We start from the raw sequence: 18074 nt of genomic DNA on the forward strand, positions 1-18074 counted from the left end.
TTTGGTACAATTTGTTATAATTAAATGTCCATCAATAACGTATTAGCGATTGAAGTCTTAATGAGGTGGTACCATCAAAGACATTCTGGTTCGTCCCACAAGGGTACCGCAGTGGAGCGGACATAGGCACCCAGTGACGAGGTTAGCTGCACTTCGTTTGAGTCCTGCTATTGCAACACAACACAACACACATGCACTCACATTACGTTAAAAAAATGTAAGAGTAACATGGCAGAATTTTTTTTTTTTTTGCTTTGTCTAAAAGAGTTCTTGAAGTACTTGTAGTAGGATATCTTGGACTTTGTTGTTTTTTGTGTAAGGTCTTGCATTTCACGCACTTTAAAGAGTCTGCTGCTGAATAGAAGCAACAGTCAAATAAGAATGTCCTTAAAGTCGTAGAAAAAGTGACAATGGCAAAAGTTATTTCATCTTTTGCACATTTGTAATCAAACTTTTGTAATGCGATGTCCGTACTAACTGTATCCCCCCCCCCGCAGCTGCCTCCACGCCAGACGACGGTGCGGAGCCTCCCGGCAGGTGGACTCCGCTGCCCGCGCGCCACAGAGGTTCCAGGAGCGCCGGCTCTCGGCCACAGATGACAGGCTCGTAATTTCCGCCACCTGTCCGCAGACGGCTGCTGCCGGCGGACACGTGCAGGACGGCGCACCAGTGTGGAAGCCGGGTTGTGGCCGCGAAGCTGCGGGCGTTCGCCAGATGGTGGCGCTTCCCTCGCACTGCCGCGGACTGCAGCGCGGTTCGCCACTCCACACCACTCGTCTCGTTGTCACCGACAGACCCGCGGCGTCCGAAATGTCGCTCAGCACTGACTGCACGAATGTGTGGCTTATGAGGAGCTGCCACATATCTCTTCACTCCCTACGCAGAGTCACTGCGTCAGCTGCACTGCTGTCAGCACTTCGGCACTTACGTGTAACTCCTCCTGCCGATTTGGCATCAGTTTTTACAGCCACTCTCCGGTCGCTGTTAGTCAGTACGCGAGGTCTCCGTGGTCTTTCTTCAGCTGTGACTGCGAGGTGTTTCGACTTCACAATGGCACGTTTAGAGGGGTTGAAATGTCCCTGATGGATTTGTGATCAGCTAACGATGCGAGTCACTGAACTCTCCTAAGCGACCCACTGCTTCTCTCCTGACAACATTATACTGGAATGAGATTTTCACTCTGCAGCGGAGTGTACTCTGATATGAAACTTCCAGGCAGATTAAAACTGTGTGCCGGACCGAGACTCGAACTCGGGACCTCGCCTTTCGCGGGCAAGTCCCGAGTCTCGGTCCGGCACACAGTTTTAATCTGCCTGGAAGTTTCATATCAGAGCACACTCCGCTGCAGAGTGAAAATCTCATTCTGGAAACATCCTCCAGGCTGTGGCTAAGCCATGTCTCCGCAATATCCTTTCTTTTTTTTAATCTCTTTTCGTTCGTTTTCGTTCGCTCTATCTGCTCTGAGCGGACGTCGATAGACACCCGTTCCATTTTATTGTTGATCCATTTACTAAGTTTTTTTTTTATTACAGAGAGCCACTAGCCGTCTGACCGAACACACTGAGCTACCGTGCCGGCATCTTTCGTGAGTGCTAGTTCTGCAAGTTTCGCAGGAGAGCTTCTGTAAAATTTGGAAGGTAGGAGGCGAGATACTGGGAGAAGTAAAGCTGGGAGGACGGGGCGTGAGTCCTGCTCGGGTAGCTCAGATGCTTGCCCGCGAAAGGCAAAGGTCCCGAGTTCGAGTCTCGTTCCGGCCTATTCTCACACTGAAGGGTCCGCGTCTGCCGGCATGTAATGGCCAGTTAGGTTTCACGTAGGGGCGTCCGGATTCTTTTGGCGGGGCAACGTATATGCGACGTTCCAACGTATCGTGAAAGTATCACGAGAAACTATTTGAAATGTAAGTCGTTATTTCTAAGCAACCAGCTTTTGTCGAAACAAGGGAACAGGTACGAGAGGCAGGCCGTCTCGGCAGTGTTTACGATCCCGACCGTCCAACTTTTGAATTTAAGTTAATTTTTAGGATATTTTGCGAAAACTTTTGACGCCAGTATTAAAGAGCGTTATAGGAGAACTCTAGAGTGCCGTTAGAATATATCGTTCGATTAAAAAGTGCGTGACAGAAATATCTCGTTTGGAACAATAGTTCCGTGGGCTGGACACAGAATGCAATTACTTCCTCTTTCGTCTGCTACCATATGCCGGAAACATCGTTTCGGTACCTCGAACTGAGGGAATAGAGCGAGTGCGTGTTTGACGCGAGGCTGCCCTTCCTCTCACACCCGTAGTCTCCGCTTATCGAAACGCACAGAAACATTGGAGTGGACGCTGGGGCTGGGTACTCACCACGTCTATGAGCTGCGACAGCTTCAGCTTGATCTTGACGGTGAGCGCGTCGCTGACGTTGACCACGGGCCGGACCAGCTTGTTGTAGTTGCTCAGCAGGTCGTCGTACAGCCGCTTCGCGTCGGGGTTGGCGGCCGCGCCTGCAACACGCGGGGGCGGCGCCCGTCTCACAGGGGGAAGGGCTGCACACGTATCTGGTCAGGCCGCTCTCAGACAGCTAGCCAGGTGCCGGGCCAGTGCCGAGGCCGGCGCTGCGGGCCCACTCCCCGCTGGCAACGACTCCCGCCTTCGTCCACCTCGCGGTCTCAGGTTTCTTCTCATGGTACCTAAATACTATCTGTCGTATAAAATTGTTATTTCTTAAAGGCTAACTACCGTGTATTGTGCATGTAGAATCCTGTTCCGATGTACGAGAAGGACTTATTGTCCGAATCATTATATATTAAATAAATAAATCGACAAATAAAAATAAATATAAAGTGTTGGAAATGACTCAGAGATTTTCGTTAGTAGACTGGGCATCCGATTGTTAAGCACGCTTGTAGCCTATTCCCAGCGCTATTCCATCGATAAACTGAGAAAGCAATAAAGGAAACTGAAGAGACATTTGGAAAGCCAATTAAACATCGAGAAGGGTGATTAAAAACTTTTGCTTCGGTGGCTGACATTCTGATTCTGTCACAGGCATTAAACGATCTGTAAGGTCAGCCGATCGGAATAGATAGTGTCTTGGAAAACAGTCGTAAGACGGATACGTACATAAGATACCAAAATAACTAGCGGCGGCCGCAGTAGAGAAGATACATTTGCAGCAGGCAACAACGAGACATTCATTTTCGAAAAATTCCGAGAAATTTCGTAACATCAGATATAAACTCATCTGCTAGGATGTCTGCCCACATCTCGTGGTCGTGCGGTAGCGTTCTCGCTTCCCACGCCCGGGTTCCCGGGTTCGATTCCCGGCGGGGTCAGGGATTTTCTCTGCCTCGTGATGGCTGGGTGTTGTGTGCTGTCCTTAGGTTAGTTAGGTTTAAGTAGTTCTAAGTTCTAGGGGACTGATGACCATAGATGTTAAGTCCCATAGTGCTCAGAGCCATGTGAACCATTTTTTTGCTAGGATGTCTACTCCGACTGCACTTGTTTGGACTACAAGCTTTGTACTGTGGCGCTAAAGGGAACATTGAAGATTGGACGGGTAGGATGAGAAGGCACTGAAGCGAATTGGGAAAAATCTACTTGTGGCTCAACTTGACTAAAAGAAGGATCGGTTCGTAGCGTACATCCTGAGATGTCAAAGAGTCTGGACGAAAGTCTGGTGGTTAAAACTAGTAGAGGGAAACACGGCAAGCGAGTTGAAATGCGTGTGGCTCGCAGAGATGAAGAGCCGCTCACGTGGTAGTCGCAGCAAACCGAGCCAACAACAACTATTAAGTTACTCTTAATCGTAGTGTTAGAAGATATTAACCGTTTTGGGATAGTCTCTTGTAAAGAAGCGGCGTAGATGGCGCTAAGACAAGTTATTTATTGGAAGAGACACATGAGACAGCAAATGGGGAACACCCCAAACGTAGGTGACGAATGTTGAACAGCTGACGTCACTGAAAGCGCCGCGTCGCACTCGTCCGTCCCGGCCCGAGTCGAGTGTCGACGCCGGTGTCTCGGCTTTGGCGCGTGTGGCGCGGGGTTCGAGTCTTGCGCCTGGCAGGCTGTGCTTCCCTGCACTGCGTGTTTATATTGAGATAAGATTTATTATTTTATTTACCGGTCTCCTGGTTTCTGCTCGCAAATTGCAGAGTACTGTATTGCGTCACAAGTAAACAAGTATAACCTTCAGAATTGCATCGCTACCAGTAAATGACACACGTGACGTTTACCAAATAAAGCCTCTAAATAAAAAACGAATGAATAAAAGGAAAGAAACAAAAAAAATAAGAACAGCTCTTCTTCGGTTATAGCGAGGACAATAATTTCGTAATTTCCATGTTTGCAACAAATCATATCTACAAAACTTGTTCGAAAGCAGCCTAGCCTAGTGTAGTGGATCGATGTGTACCACTTACGAAGACGGTAGCGTCCACAAGCTGAGTCGCTGCATGTGCGGCGCGTGACGTCACACGGTCATCATTTGTCGTCCACTTTTGGGCCGTTTCCCGAAATTTACTGCCCAGTATGTCTCATTCTAAATCACTTGCCTCAGCGTCATCTACGTAGTTCGAGGGTTTTTAAACTCTAATAAAAGTCACCCTGTATTTATGTACTCGTACTGGTAGCTGGCAAAAATAATCACTTCATTTATCACTATCACATAAATGCCGTACTGAATCGCAATTACCTTGTAAGCAGTGAATGTAAGCAACGTCGTTGTGGTGTTGCTTTGACGCACCTCTTCACGCTATCCTATCCTGTGTAAGCCCCTTTGTCTCAGCCCCTTCACCTCCTCGTCTTTCCTCCATTACCAAACTGCTTCAAAATGTTGGAACGTAATTAAAAATATATCTCTAAAAGAATGGCCATAACTTAAAATGTATCAGTGAGTGCTTGCCTCCGCTAGATGCAACTCATCGTGTGGTTTAGCTGAGACCCACTACCACACGGTCCATGTAGCAGGCGAATGTTTTGTGAAATATACATCGATGCAACTGCAGTTTCTACCAAACAGTAATTCGTCGTCTGGAATAAGCCTAAGACAGCGACTAATACTATCCGCTAACACATTAATATTGACTGTTAAATTTGCAGCCACGCGTTTTTATTTAGCTTACCGTAACCAAATGGCCTCCCTGTCTACATATCTGGCACTGCGTAAAATATTTCTGGAAATACAGTACATCCCACATTCTCGCATCCCCTTTCTACCTTAGATGAAGTAGTTCATTGTCAGGCTGTTACAACCTTAGATGTATAATCCTTGTTCCATAGATCATGAAGACGACATTTCGTAATGATGTGGAACGTGTCACTTTAACATAAGTTCATGCATATCATCTGTATCGTCCACATTCGTCAGGTGTTCGTCTTACGTCATACTTAGTAGGCGTACACTGAGTACCTCTCTTACTGTTACTACCTGCAGGGGTCCGACGACAATCCTCGAACACCACGAGAAACGTAGGCTCGAACATGAATACAGTTGCTGGCCGAGACTGCGGGCTGCGCTGCTGTGTCAGACCACGAACCCCTCCTGTCGACGCGGTCCGAACTGTGTTCTGTGTAGTTGTGCGTACATTACGCCGAAGCTACGTGGATTCAAAAGAGGGGGGGGGGGGGATTCTTGATGCTCTTATGGCGAGTGCTTTCGTAACCGAGGAAGCCGAAGTCTTTAACGTTTCAGGGGACACAGTCTCGAAGGTTTATACCGCATACCGGGAAAGCAGAAAACCGTCATCCGCTAAGTCACCGTGAAGGTGACGGGGAGTACTGTGACAAAAGATATGAGGAAGAGCTGAGTGCCGCACTCCTCAACCCTGTCACCACCAAAACAACACGAAGGGTTCTGCGTGAGCAGGGAATTGCAGGTCCAAACCCAATCATCGGTGATGCAAATGCCCGTAACAGGAAAACGCGGACTGCCGAGCAACGGAAGAGAGTCATTTGGTCGGATGAGACTAGCTGCACTCCGTTTCCAACTTGTGGTCGAGATTACTCTTCAAGTGTAACCATGAAGCAGAACCGGTGGTGGTTTTGGCAGCCATGCCGTAGTATTACATGGGCCACTTTGTCTCTCTGCAAGGTCGCAGATTATCTGAGCATTGTGGCTATTGTGACCAACACACGGAGCACAGTTTGTTCCGTAACGGCGATGCTGTGTTCCAAGGCAGCAGGGCCCGTGTTCACACAGCTGGTGTTGTGAGTACAGCATTGCCCCTGGCCACCATAGCCACCAGCTCTCAGTATTATTCAGCCTTAGTGGTGTAGTTTGGAGAGAAGGGCGCGTGACTGCTATACACCTCCATCACCGTTACCTCAAATCGACACTATTTTGCAGGCAGAATGGAATAAGCTTCCCCTGAAAATCGTACAGAACCTATATTTATGCTGTCCGAGACGGTTGGAAGCTGTTTTGAATGCCAATGGTTTTCCTACATCGTTTTAGGCACGCTAACGTAGTGTCTCCATCTTTTTGTTCAATATCTGTATGTACCAGCCGCTGCATAAAATATTTCTGATAGTATATCCCAGAGTCCTACATGACCTTATGACCTTACTGTAACCATCTCACTGTTTATTCCACGTGAGTCATTTCTTCATCCTCGGCAGCTGGACTTTGAACTTCTGCGTTGTTGTCATTACCTGTCTACGAATGTTCGTGAATGACTCCCACAGTTGCATCACTTCTCGGCTTCTCCAAAATATTTGGTTCGTCGTGGTCTTTTATCGTTTCTCAGTGTGACTGATTATCGGGAGTTCGGCCGAGTTCCTGTTCCAATTTTCTGCACAATGTTTCGTCCACACACCCAGCCGCCCTCTTCCGGCGCTGCAAGTTTTGCTATTATGTGTACTCGCTGCGTGAGCTCGAACCCGGCTGTGAGCTGCCGTTGCTATCGCAACGCTTTTCATGGGTGATCGTAAGTCTGATTCTCGACACCCACTACGCCCTTTGGTGCTCTTTTGTTTCTCTGAGCCGGGACAGATTGCCACAAAGGGCAGGTAAAAACCGAGACGTAGAATATCGTCGACGCACCGCAAGGGGGAAGATTTGTCTGATGTGACAGACGAAGAAGCAGGAGTTCATTTAGAAGAGATAGGGGATTCAGTATCAGAATCAAAATTTAAGACAACCTTGGAGGACAAAAGGTCAAATAAGGCAGAAGGGACAGATAACATTCCACCAGAATTTATAAAATCATTGAGGGAAGTCGCAACAAAACGACTATTCACGTTGGTGTGTAGAATGTATGAGTCTGGCAACATACCATGTGACTTTGGGAAAGTATCATCCAAACAATTGCTGACAAGTGCGAGAATTATCGCACGATCATCTCAACAGCTCAAGCATCCAACTTGCTGACAAGAATAATGTACAGCACAATGGAAAAGAAAATTGAGGAGGTATTAGAGGACGGTCAGTTTGCCTTTAGGAAACGTAAAGGCACCAGAGAGGCAAACCTGACGTTACAGTTGATAATGGAAACAACACTAAAGAAAAATCAAGATACGTTAATACGATACGTCGACGTGGAAAAAGGGTTCGACAATGTAAAATGGTGCAAGATGTTCTAAATTCTTAGAAAAATAGGGAGAGACAGGTAATACACAATATGTACAAGAGTCAAGAGGGAATAATAAGAGTGGACGACCACAAAGTGCTCGGGTTAAAATGAGTGTAAGACAGGGACGTAGTCTTTCGCCCCTGCTGTTCGATGTGCTTATCGAAGAAGCGATGATGGAAATAACAGAGGTTCGGCAGTGCAAATGAAATGCAAAGTGAAAGGATATCAATGATACGATTTGCTTATCACAGTGTCATCCTGACTGTGAAAGTGAGAACGAATAGCATAAACTGCTGAATGGAATGAACAGTCTAATGAGTACAGAATATGGATTGAGAGTAAATCGAAGAAACGTGAAACTAATGAGAAGTAGCAGGATTGAGAACAGCTAGAAACTTAACAGCAAGTTAAGGGATTCTGCTACCTAAGCAGCAAAATAATCAATGAAGGACGGAGCAAGGAGGACATCAAAAGCAGACTAGCACTGGCAAAAAGGGAATTCCTGGCCAAGAGAAGTCTACTAGTATCAAACACAGGCCTCAACTTGAGGAAGAACTCCCTGAGAATGCGCGTGTGGAGCAGAGTATTGTGTGGCAGTGAAACGCGGACTGCGGGAAAACCGGAACTGACGAGAATCGAAGCGTTTGAGGTGTGGTGCTAGGGACAAATGTTGAAAGTTAGGTGGACTGACGAGGTAAGGAGTGAGGGGGTTCTGTTCAGAACCGGACAGCAATGGAATATGTGGGAAACACTGCCAATGAGGAGGAGCAGGGTGATAGGACATCTGTTAAGACATCAGGGAACGACTTCCACGGTAGTGAAGGGAGCTGTAGAGGGCGAAGACTATAGAAGAAGACAGAGATTGGAATACATCCAGCAAGTAATTGAGGACGTTAGTTGCAAGTGCTACTCTGAGATGAAGACGTTGGCACAGGAAAGGAATTCGTGGCGGGCCACTTCAAACCAGTCAGATGACCCAAAAAAGAAAAAAAACCGCAAGGGTGGCGCGGATGCTACCCAAAAGGCTCCTGCTACGAAGTGAAATGTCACCCCAAACCATCAGAACGTACGGCGAGTAACAGTCAGCCCGGTGTCCCGCTGCTGCCCGGGGCACCCCCAGACGCGTGTCCTCTGGTCATCGGGGCTCGGTCCGACGTGGCACTCGTCGCTGAGGACACTCCTGTTTCGGTCAGCGAGGCTGCAGGGGAGACGTGCCTGGGGACGGCCCAGGCGTGTCGCCTGCCACATGGCCCGAGAAAAGCAGGCATGGTCTGGGGTACCTTTTGGTTGTCATCCGCGGCAGACTTATGGTACGTCGACGATATTCTGCTCTCCATCTTGTTGCCCTTCAAGGCAAGCCATCCTGGGCTCACGTTTCAGCAAGTTAATGTCTGCCCACATAGGGTGAGAGTTTCTTGGGGCTCGTCTTCGTATTTGCCAAATTCCATTTTGACCAGCAAGGTCGTCGGATCTCTCTCCAATGGAGAATGTTCGGAGCATTATGGGCAGGGCTCACCGACCAGCTCGTGCCAATTGGACGGAATTTGGCACGATATCTGAGCCAGTACAGCTCGCTATTTAAATTATTTTTTGTTTTTGAAATCACACGCCTTCTCAGTACTCGCCGCGATGTCAATATCGGGATCCGATTGGAGTCTCTGGTCGCCGCATATCTTTGGCCAGGTGGCTTCCCGCGCACCGCGAGGCGACAAACGAGGAAGGAGGGGTTTCTGGGAGTCAGCTGTGGACTGTGCGCGAGGAGCGGCGTCGGTGTCGGAGGGCGAGGCCGCCTGGTGGGTGGTCCCAGCGGAAGCAGTCGGCTGGGTGGTCCCAGCGGAAGCAGTCGGCTGGGGACGGAGCGCCGTGGGCTCCGAGATCCTAGTGTGGAGGGCCGGTGTTGTCCCGATGGCGGCCATCGTGTGATCATTCGAGGGTCAGAAGTGATTTCTTGGTTCTGCCCTCGGATTCCGTCGAAGAATTAATGGCAAGTTTGGTGTATGAGGTGAACATAAGAATTATAAAAAGGTCCACGCTGGTGAAGCGCACATCAGACCCGTGAGTGGTGTAAGCTTTGCGGTGCTGCAGTCTCAAGTTAGAGCACTGCTTGGAAGCAGAGTGTTGATATCGGCATTGTCATCTATGCGGCTGCTATAAAGTAAATGACTGTTTTGGACCGAAGGTGGATCCAAGTGAGGGACCGAATCATTGCTTGTCTTATTAAGAAACCTAAGTCTGCCCCCGGAGTGTTAAACTCTGTTATCTACAGGTATAACGAGTAATTTGACACTCTGATTATGTCCACGAGTGAACTTTGGAGGTACTGCTAAGTGTTTGTAGCAATTGAAATACTGACTGTGGAGCTTTTCAGTCCGACGCATAAGAATCGTGTTAATTGCAGTTCACTTCTTACGGTTTTGTACATTGTGGAAGATCCTTCCCGCGCCGCATGTGATCCTGAAGGAGAGCGCAGTGCACAACAGCGCGTGACCACGACGAAATAACGAGATAAGTATTGTATATTATTTTCAACGGATGTAACCACTGAGCTTAAGAGGTGAGTTTTGTGTTCTTTATTTATTTTCAAAGGAAAAGATTTACATACCTGGTTAATTGTAACATCTATGCTTACTTATTTAATTCGTTTGGTGTCGTATGCATCACATATAATGAGGTATATGGTGTAAAGTGTTTAAAAGAAAGGAAAATATTTTGTGATACGGTGCGCGTCGTAGCGCCTGTGGGGTTTGAGTGTACGTTGATAGTAATCAGAATTTACTGCATTTAAGTTGTTGTTTTAATTAAAATTTTGTGATCAATATTTTATTGCCTTTAGAGGTGATATCTAGGAAAATTTTGGTATTGCCACGTGGCGTTAGAACCTTTTATTTATCTTTGCCTTATGCAATTTGTATTTTGTCCTTCGCTTGAAAAGGGATTTTGAGCTTTAAGCGTTGTAAAATGATTCTGAGAACTGTTCTTTGATCAGTTATTATTCAAGAGACTGGTGGTTAAATAATGCTTCAGGAACTTTCATTAAGAAACTGTATTGAGTATCTTGCTATTTTAATACCAAGTAAACAGAGTTGTAAAATTTTAATGGAAAAAAGACTCTTGTTAGAGTAACGGTGCCTGCCACTGCCCATACTCCCCGCAACTTCCCCATATTCAAGGTACTGGCCTTCAGGCCTAGCGTGATGTTTCCCCCAGTGTCTAGCCCAGGTGACGCCTGTGAGACCATGTCAGGCAATCCGACAACTCGATCAGTCAATGCAAGGCGAGTAGCTGCTTGGATAATGGCTTACTGACTTAGTCAGTTTGTGAAGGTCTTGAATAAATCATCCAATTATTCTGAAACTGTAATCATTTCTTTGACAGTGCATGTACGTGCTATGCAGCTGTTTCCGTCTCATTCATTTAATGTCGTCTTTCTTTCTTTTTTCATAGAATGTATGTAGAAAGACCAAACACGTCGATGTGAAATTTTCCCTAAGTTTGTGGCTGGAGCTGAGCAGCTGTTCAGTCGCCGTCACCTGTAGGAGAGACTCCACGTCGTACAAGGGCGCTGTATTGCTGGGCCACCTCCACACTGAGGCCACATGCTGATTTGAGTGCTCCAGAGCGTGACGTCCCGAGTCACGTGGCAGCCTCGGGTGTGTGGGCTGCCAGCATCCCAGGCGAGTAGCTGCCGTCACCACTTGACTGCCAGTGGCAGCAGGCCGCCTGCCTGAGACACCCGCCGGGTCGTGCGCACCTTATGCCTCGGGGGGGGGGGGGGGGGCGTCAGCTCCCCCGAACATTGCTACTAGTGGTGTAGTTTGCTAGGCAATAAACGAACCCTGTAGCAATGCTGTTCTCGTGCTGAAATGTCAGACGACAACTCTGCGCCCACTCTCCGTTCCACTGCTTCCCCGCCCAAGTCGGTGAACTACTGGCTCTGTGACCTTCGCCACACCAGCTCCACCACACACTGTGGGGAATGACCACTCCTGGCCTCGGGACATTAAACCGAAACAAGTATGTTCAGTTTCTAACAAGTTATCTGGTGCAGTTATTGGAAGACATCGTACAGGAGACATTGTAACTGACGCAGTACCAGTATGACCAACGCCCAGCCCATTTCTCCACAGATATTACTGAACTTTTTAACATATGATATGGACATCATTCGATTTGTAGTTTCAAGAACACAAAATGGCCGACATGCTCCCCAGATGTAACTTATATTGTCTTTTAATTGTGGGAAAAAGAAGACAAGAGATGTACAAGGACACACCCACAGCTCCACAAGGACTGGAACGCCATACAACATGCGCACGTTCTGCGATAAGGCCAGACGAAACTCAACGTGGAATGTTACATGTCCCAAATCACTTTACACTGTGATGTACCGGTGCTCACGGTGAACATTTTGTAGACTTCAGACGATAGTGATAATAATAAACAACACAGAAACCGTGCCTAGGTTACTCTTTCATTTCTGAGACCTCTTCTCCTGTGAGTGGGACAGGTCGTTTGTGACTATTCGATCAAGTTACACACCTGCTACATCGTCCAAGTCGTCTCTCAAGGCTATTTACAAGCCCACTGGAAAAGTTTAGTGTTCCTCTTGAAAATAAAGTCACTGACATAATCCGGCAGCTGTCAAAATTAAAAACTACCTCCGTACGTCACAAAAGTTGCGCATCGTCTGCTGTAATTCGGGGGAGACCGCGCCTCGACAGGTTTTCTGCTTCCACACACAGCTTACGTGGCCTGTCGCACCTGTCTCTCCTGCTACTGCCACCTCGCGCATGCATCTGGCGAACAGACCGCGAAGGTAAAAATTAGACATATTTGAGCTCTTACGGAGCTTCAAAAACAATCGGTCTTTCCGCTCACCGTTCACGATTCGAAAAAGAGAAAGGGGATGGGGTGTGGGTGTTGGCGGGTGACATTCCTAGCTACAGCTGCAGGGTGATTGGTAGTAGGATGTGACGTCACACGCCCGCCTTCAGGGTTGCAGGGTGGGGAGGGAGAGGGGAGGGTTCCGCCATCCCATTGTGTGCCGTGTTCGAAACAGCCAATTGTTCGGAGCGCTTCGGAAATTTCTGTTGCTCATTAGCTGCCGCGAATGAACGTCGGTGGGACAAAGCGTGTTTGTTCGCGCTGAGGGAGAGAGAGAAAAGTGAGAGGCGGAGAGAGAGGAGAATAAAGAAAGTCCATATTTCCCCGCGACAGCGCGTCTTACGACTTAAAAAACCCCGACACAGCAAAGAATGGGCTGGTTATTCTGCTTACAACTCGGAAAGCAAATAAACTCGCTTTCCGCAGACTGCGCTCGCCAGTGAGCGAGTAATCTGTAGCATTCGAGACATCCGGGAAGCTCTGTGCTACCTGCCATTCTATAGGATAAGACTAGATGTACATCTTCAAGGTTATAGAATATGTCGTAAAACAAGAAAACATACAACATATTTACAAAAAAAAGATTGTATTATAATGTCCCTTCCACACATACTCAGTGGAATGTTATTTATGGGAGTGGAGTAAGTCAAAACGTTTTAAATTAATTTTCGTTATTATCAATCGTGTTACAAAACAAGGAAATCCGCAATATACTGAGGTGCGATGACTATTTAGGGGTTACTGTAGCCACATAAGATCAAAACGACAGCAGCTGCTAACGTTTATTCACAATGACCACATTACTCCGCTAAAGTGTGGAAAATTCAGCTTTTTACGTTAAACTCAAGTTATTTGATATTATCAATATTATAGAAACTCACTTGGTTCTAGTAAGAAATTCGTCAGTGGTGTAGGAAAAGCACCAATAAAGGCTCCCGGCTCCTCTTATACTAAACACTGTTAGTGATCAAAGTTTTTGTGATGCTGTAAAGTTACTGAAAATATGTTTTCCTCAACGTCAGAGACATTTCTGGAGCAAAGTAAATGAGGTGTCTGTTTCAAAGAGAGATACACTATGACAAATTCACTCATGGAATAAATATATTTGGAAACACTAGTTGGCAACTGTAATTATTTGAACATACCTTTCCAACGCATTCTTCAGTTCAAACGGCAGTTAATTTGTATCATGTTGTTTTGGATTCTGTAAACCTTCGCTTCATGAATTCCCCTCGAAAGAAGATTCCGCAAGACTTTACAGAATGAAAGTCAGCAAAGTACACTGGTTTTTTCAAGTTTTTGTATCAACTATGTCCGACAACACCCACGCCTTAGCAGCTATCTGAAATAATCTTCCAAGTTGAATTTTTTATCAAGTTGTAGTCCCAATAAATTAATGCTATCATCTTGGGATAGACGTGAAGTCTAGATCTTCACCTCCTACACGTGTCGAATCGCTGCGAAATGTGTGCTGAAGGATATTGTTTTTCAAACATTAAAAGAAAACCGTATGTACAGGTAGACTCAATCGACAACGTTAATAGAAGAGCTGCCAGTCATTCCATCGGACTGCGACCCAGCCATACCGACGAGCTTCTACACATCAATCAGTCGCATTCAAAAGAAACGCTCGTGCACTTTTGCTGTCGAAAAAAATGAAGGCAGCATGTCTTGACGCTCAGTCTCTTTCAGCCTACGTGGAATGTATGGACTTGTCGCAAAAATCGAATCTGTGCTCAGACACTGGTAGTCATTAAAGTTCCATAATCGGGAAGCGCAGCAAGTAACGAAATTTTAGTTATTGTACTTACACGGAAGAGCACTTGGAGTACATAACCAAATTTGTACACGGTGCCTGGATACACGGAGTGCGAAATGCAGTATAATGTGTGCAACCCGGCTGTGCAGTGAGTCGAACTGATACGAGTGATACGAGTCTACCGAACCCCCCACCCTTTCCGTAGTTCAAAGATCCATGCGAGCACTCCATGTATATCTTCAGATTGCTTATGAGGAGGCCCTTTGTTCACCATGATCTAAATTTTCGCGTAACAAATGTTGTTTCTGTTATGACAGGTACTTTTGGCTACAACATAAATGGTTGAAATTACACATCTCTCTCCATATCCATTTTTTTAACTTGAAACTACTTTATCCAGTTACAGGATTTGATTTCCATCTTATAAATTATACCCTGTTCTGTACTACCATTGACTGGAAGACAGAACTACCTCTTATTTCCAGTGACTCGAAAGGTTATGCCACTACACCCCACACCCCCTATGTTTTTAAAGAATCGAACTGTTATATATAAATATATATAATACAGCCGCAAACGTCTGATTCCAAACGAGTTAAAGCATGTAAGATAGAATAAGTTTACAGAAGATGTGAAATTAGGTGTACAGTTTATTGGAAGGCGCTAAGTGCCTTTCTTATCAAAGACTGTATGGGCATAATCTGAATAACTTTTGATGCATTTTAAGAAAAATCTCAATGTTTATGACGTCATATCCGCTAAAGTAAATGTCGCGCAATTGTATAATTCTGCAGGTCCATTCAGCGCTAGATGTCGATATGGTGTGAAAAATATGTTGTGAATAGAGGTAGTAGTAAATAAGTAATATATTAAAAACTGATGCCCGATGCCGAAGTTCGTCTGCATGAACAGCAAAAATGTGGTAAATGATAAACCTTTTCCCTTCCACATTTTGTGGGAGGTGTCAGCGGGAAAATGTATCGTAAAGGTTCGAAATTGTGTGTGGAGGTTGTTGGAAGACTCACAGCCAAAAACTGGACAAATATAGCCAGGGGAATTTGCACTGGCACAAGACATACACAGTTTGTAACTGTGATACTTGTCTTGCAGTCTTAAAACTTTGAAATAGTATTATAGCTCATAATGAAATTTCTCTCTTCGTTCGATAACTTTATGAAATATTGAATACCATGAATGTTACCCCTGGGCGCCTTTAGTTTAGGCAATCCGCAACTCTAAGCGTGCCGGCTTAGCTGCTTAAAAGAGAAACTGCACATTGCACCCCCCTCAGATTTACTGGTACAACGGCCCAAAAACTGAGCACAGATAAAGCACGCAAACAGAAGAAGAAAGAAGCAAAACAGAAACAGTGAACGCTCCAAGTGCAAGATGGGCAACTTCGAGGAAACCACGAGAGATGCGGCGTCGTGGTTGTGTGGCCACGGTCGTGGGCCGCCGACTTGGAGATCCGTGTTCAAATCTCCCGTATGCCCTTTTCTTTTCACAAAATTATGATCTTTCCGTCAGGCCCTTGACGGGTGTGCTCTCCTTCTGCAGCCTCGGTAGTTGTCACAGAGTACACTGGTTATAGAATATGAGTCATGTGGTAAGAATATATTGCCACCAGAGGAAATGTGATAAATAGTGAGAGCAGGCGAGATGCCGCACAGACCTCTCACAGAAACGAAAACAACAAATAAACGTGTGTGAACTATGTTGGAACAAAGACATTCGGGGGTCAAAACTTCTAAAAAGAAACGCAGTAGTCATACCGTGTGGTACTTGTGTAGAACAAATAGGAGTTGCGTACATCTGGAAGTCGCTTCCTTACGCATCGCTGTTGCAAACGGACGTTACGCCACGACACAGACACAAATCTAAATACAGCGAACAGACGCGTCAGAGACCATGTGGACTGTTTATAACTTTGTGACAAAAAGTATGGAGCAAGAGGAGGAGGGAGGTCTGAACACGCTGTCCAACACCGTAACCGTAGCCACATAGCCACGACGTCGTGGCTGTTCACATTTGATCGATGTTGTACATCTTAAGTCTGGACCGTTCACTGTTTCTATTTTGCTTCTTTTTTCGCAGTTCAGTACACCTCCCTCCTCCCGTGCTCAGCTGTCCACAGGGCCATCTGGGCTTCCCCCGTTAGCAGCACAGACGAGCGGCAGCGTCCATCAGCTGGGAGTTTAGGCATTTAGTAAATAGCTGGGGAACAGCTTCCACCAACTATTGCCGCAACGGCACTGCTCGACGCAGTTTTCGGCGCTTTCTTTGAAAAGCATACTGAAGCAGTTTGTCATTCTATCTGGGAGAGGGAAGGCTAATGTCTGTCACCTATTACCCTGTCTGCGGGGAAATGAATTACGATTTCTGGTCACGCAATCGCATTTGACCCTAACTGCGAGGTGTTTTAAACTCATGAACACTATGCTGCCCGCACACTCGGGATTATTTTGTTCGGCGCCGGTAGGACCGAGCAGGATCATGCGGCTTGACGCCGGCGGCTTGTCGGGGTCCCCGGAAGATCGTACATCCTCAAGTTTTACTAATCTCATCGTCAGTTCCCACGAGGTCTCTATTCTGTCCCTCCATTTTCCCGAAATTTGAAGGATATGCAATCGAACCCTTTTTCGAGGGGTCCTTTTCTATGTGAGTTTCTTAGTACTATTTATTTCGTGCTCTTTTTTATGCGGTCTCTCTCCACTGGGTAACAAATTTCTTTACAATGTGGTCAACAATATTTTGTTATAGTTATTTATGTGGTTTCTGAGCAGCTTTTTATCGGCTGTTGTTTATGCGATCCCAGTCTTCTACACAAAAACAGGTTTTGACTGTATATAACCAAATACAAGATTTTTTGTTTCATCTACTTATTTAGTGACATTTTCTTGAATACTTAGGATTTGTCTCTTAAATAATAGGAAGCAAAACAATCTTCGAAGTGTAACGCGACACAGCAGAACTTACACATTATATCTGTGGTCCTAATTTTTTTAATATACATTGGACTTTCGTCATTTTCGTTTGTCGGTTTCTGAAATTTGTGTTAGTTGATGTAGCTTTTGAAGTACGCAGTGTAGTAGCAACCTCCAAGTTCTCTTCAGTAGCAGGTAATCAATAAAAACTGACAAAACCGGAGACTCTTGCATCCTTCATTGTAATGTTGATGCAGTGTGAACGCATTACATAAAGCGCTAGTAAATAGGTGTAACACCACTTTTTGCGACCACTTTATCATTTTGTGGTATATAGGGTAATAACTAAGGAACTGGTGTGCCCGATCCACTTCCTTCATGTATTTATTATAATCCAATAGACTTCCAGGTTTTTGAATCGTGCGATTCGTTTTTCTGCATATTTTTTATGTGTCAACTAAATTCGTCGTATGTATGGTAGAAATTATTCGTACCATTTTGGTCTTCGATGCTCTCAATAATTGTGAGAGTGCTTCATCTTCTCGTTGCTATTTACTTTGAAATACATCTAGTTTCGCATTCCCTAACTTCGCTGGAAATCCTTTGTTTGGCGCAGCGTTTCACAAACCCGAATTTCCTTTGTGGGCAAATAATCCACAAGTTCTATACTGTTGTAGAAATTATCAATGTACAGCTGGTGTCGTTTTGTGTCAACAAGTCCCTCACTGCATGCTTTAAAGCCTGTCTAACGCCAAAGTATATTCTGAAAGCGGAAATATATACCGTTATAAAATCGCACAGCATCCCGACGAATATACCATATTTTGCAATTTTAGATAGGTTATAAACTTTAAAATGTAATCGTCCAAGCCTTGGTAAGTTTTGACTGGGATTGAAGTTTTCTGGAAACTTTTTAGAGAAATAATCAGTTATACTTTGCATCTTCAAGAT

The 18074-nt window shown here is 45.7% G+C and overlaps 1 protein-coding gene across 1 annotated transcript in view; it reads right to left on the reverse strand.

Moving 5' to 3' along the window:
* LOC126109559 (acetylcholine receptor subunit alpha-like) overlaps nt 1-18074 on the reverse strand; it is a 446478-nt gene that overhangs the window by 315295 nt on the left and 113109 nt on the right. Inside the window, exon 2 of the mRNA XM_049914574.1 lies at nt 2347-2486. Coding sequence (XP_049770531.1) covers nt 2347-2486 — 140 coding nt within the window. The remainder of the gene's footprint in view (nt 1-2346; nt 2487-18074) is intronic.

The sequence above is a fragment of the Schistocerca cancellata genome, chromosome 12 (assembly GCF_023864275.1).
Source record: "Schistocerca cancellata isolate TAMUIC-IGC-003103 chromosome 12, iqSchCanc2.1, whole genome shotgun sequence".
Lineage (NCBI taxonomy): Eukaryota > Metazoa > Arthropoda > Insecta > Orthoptera > Acrididae > Schistocerca > Schistocerca cancellata.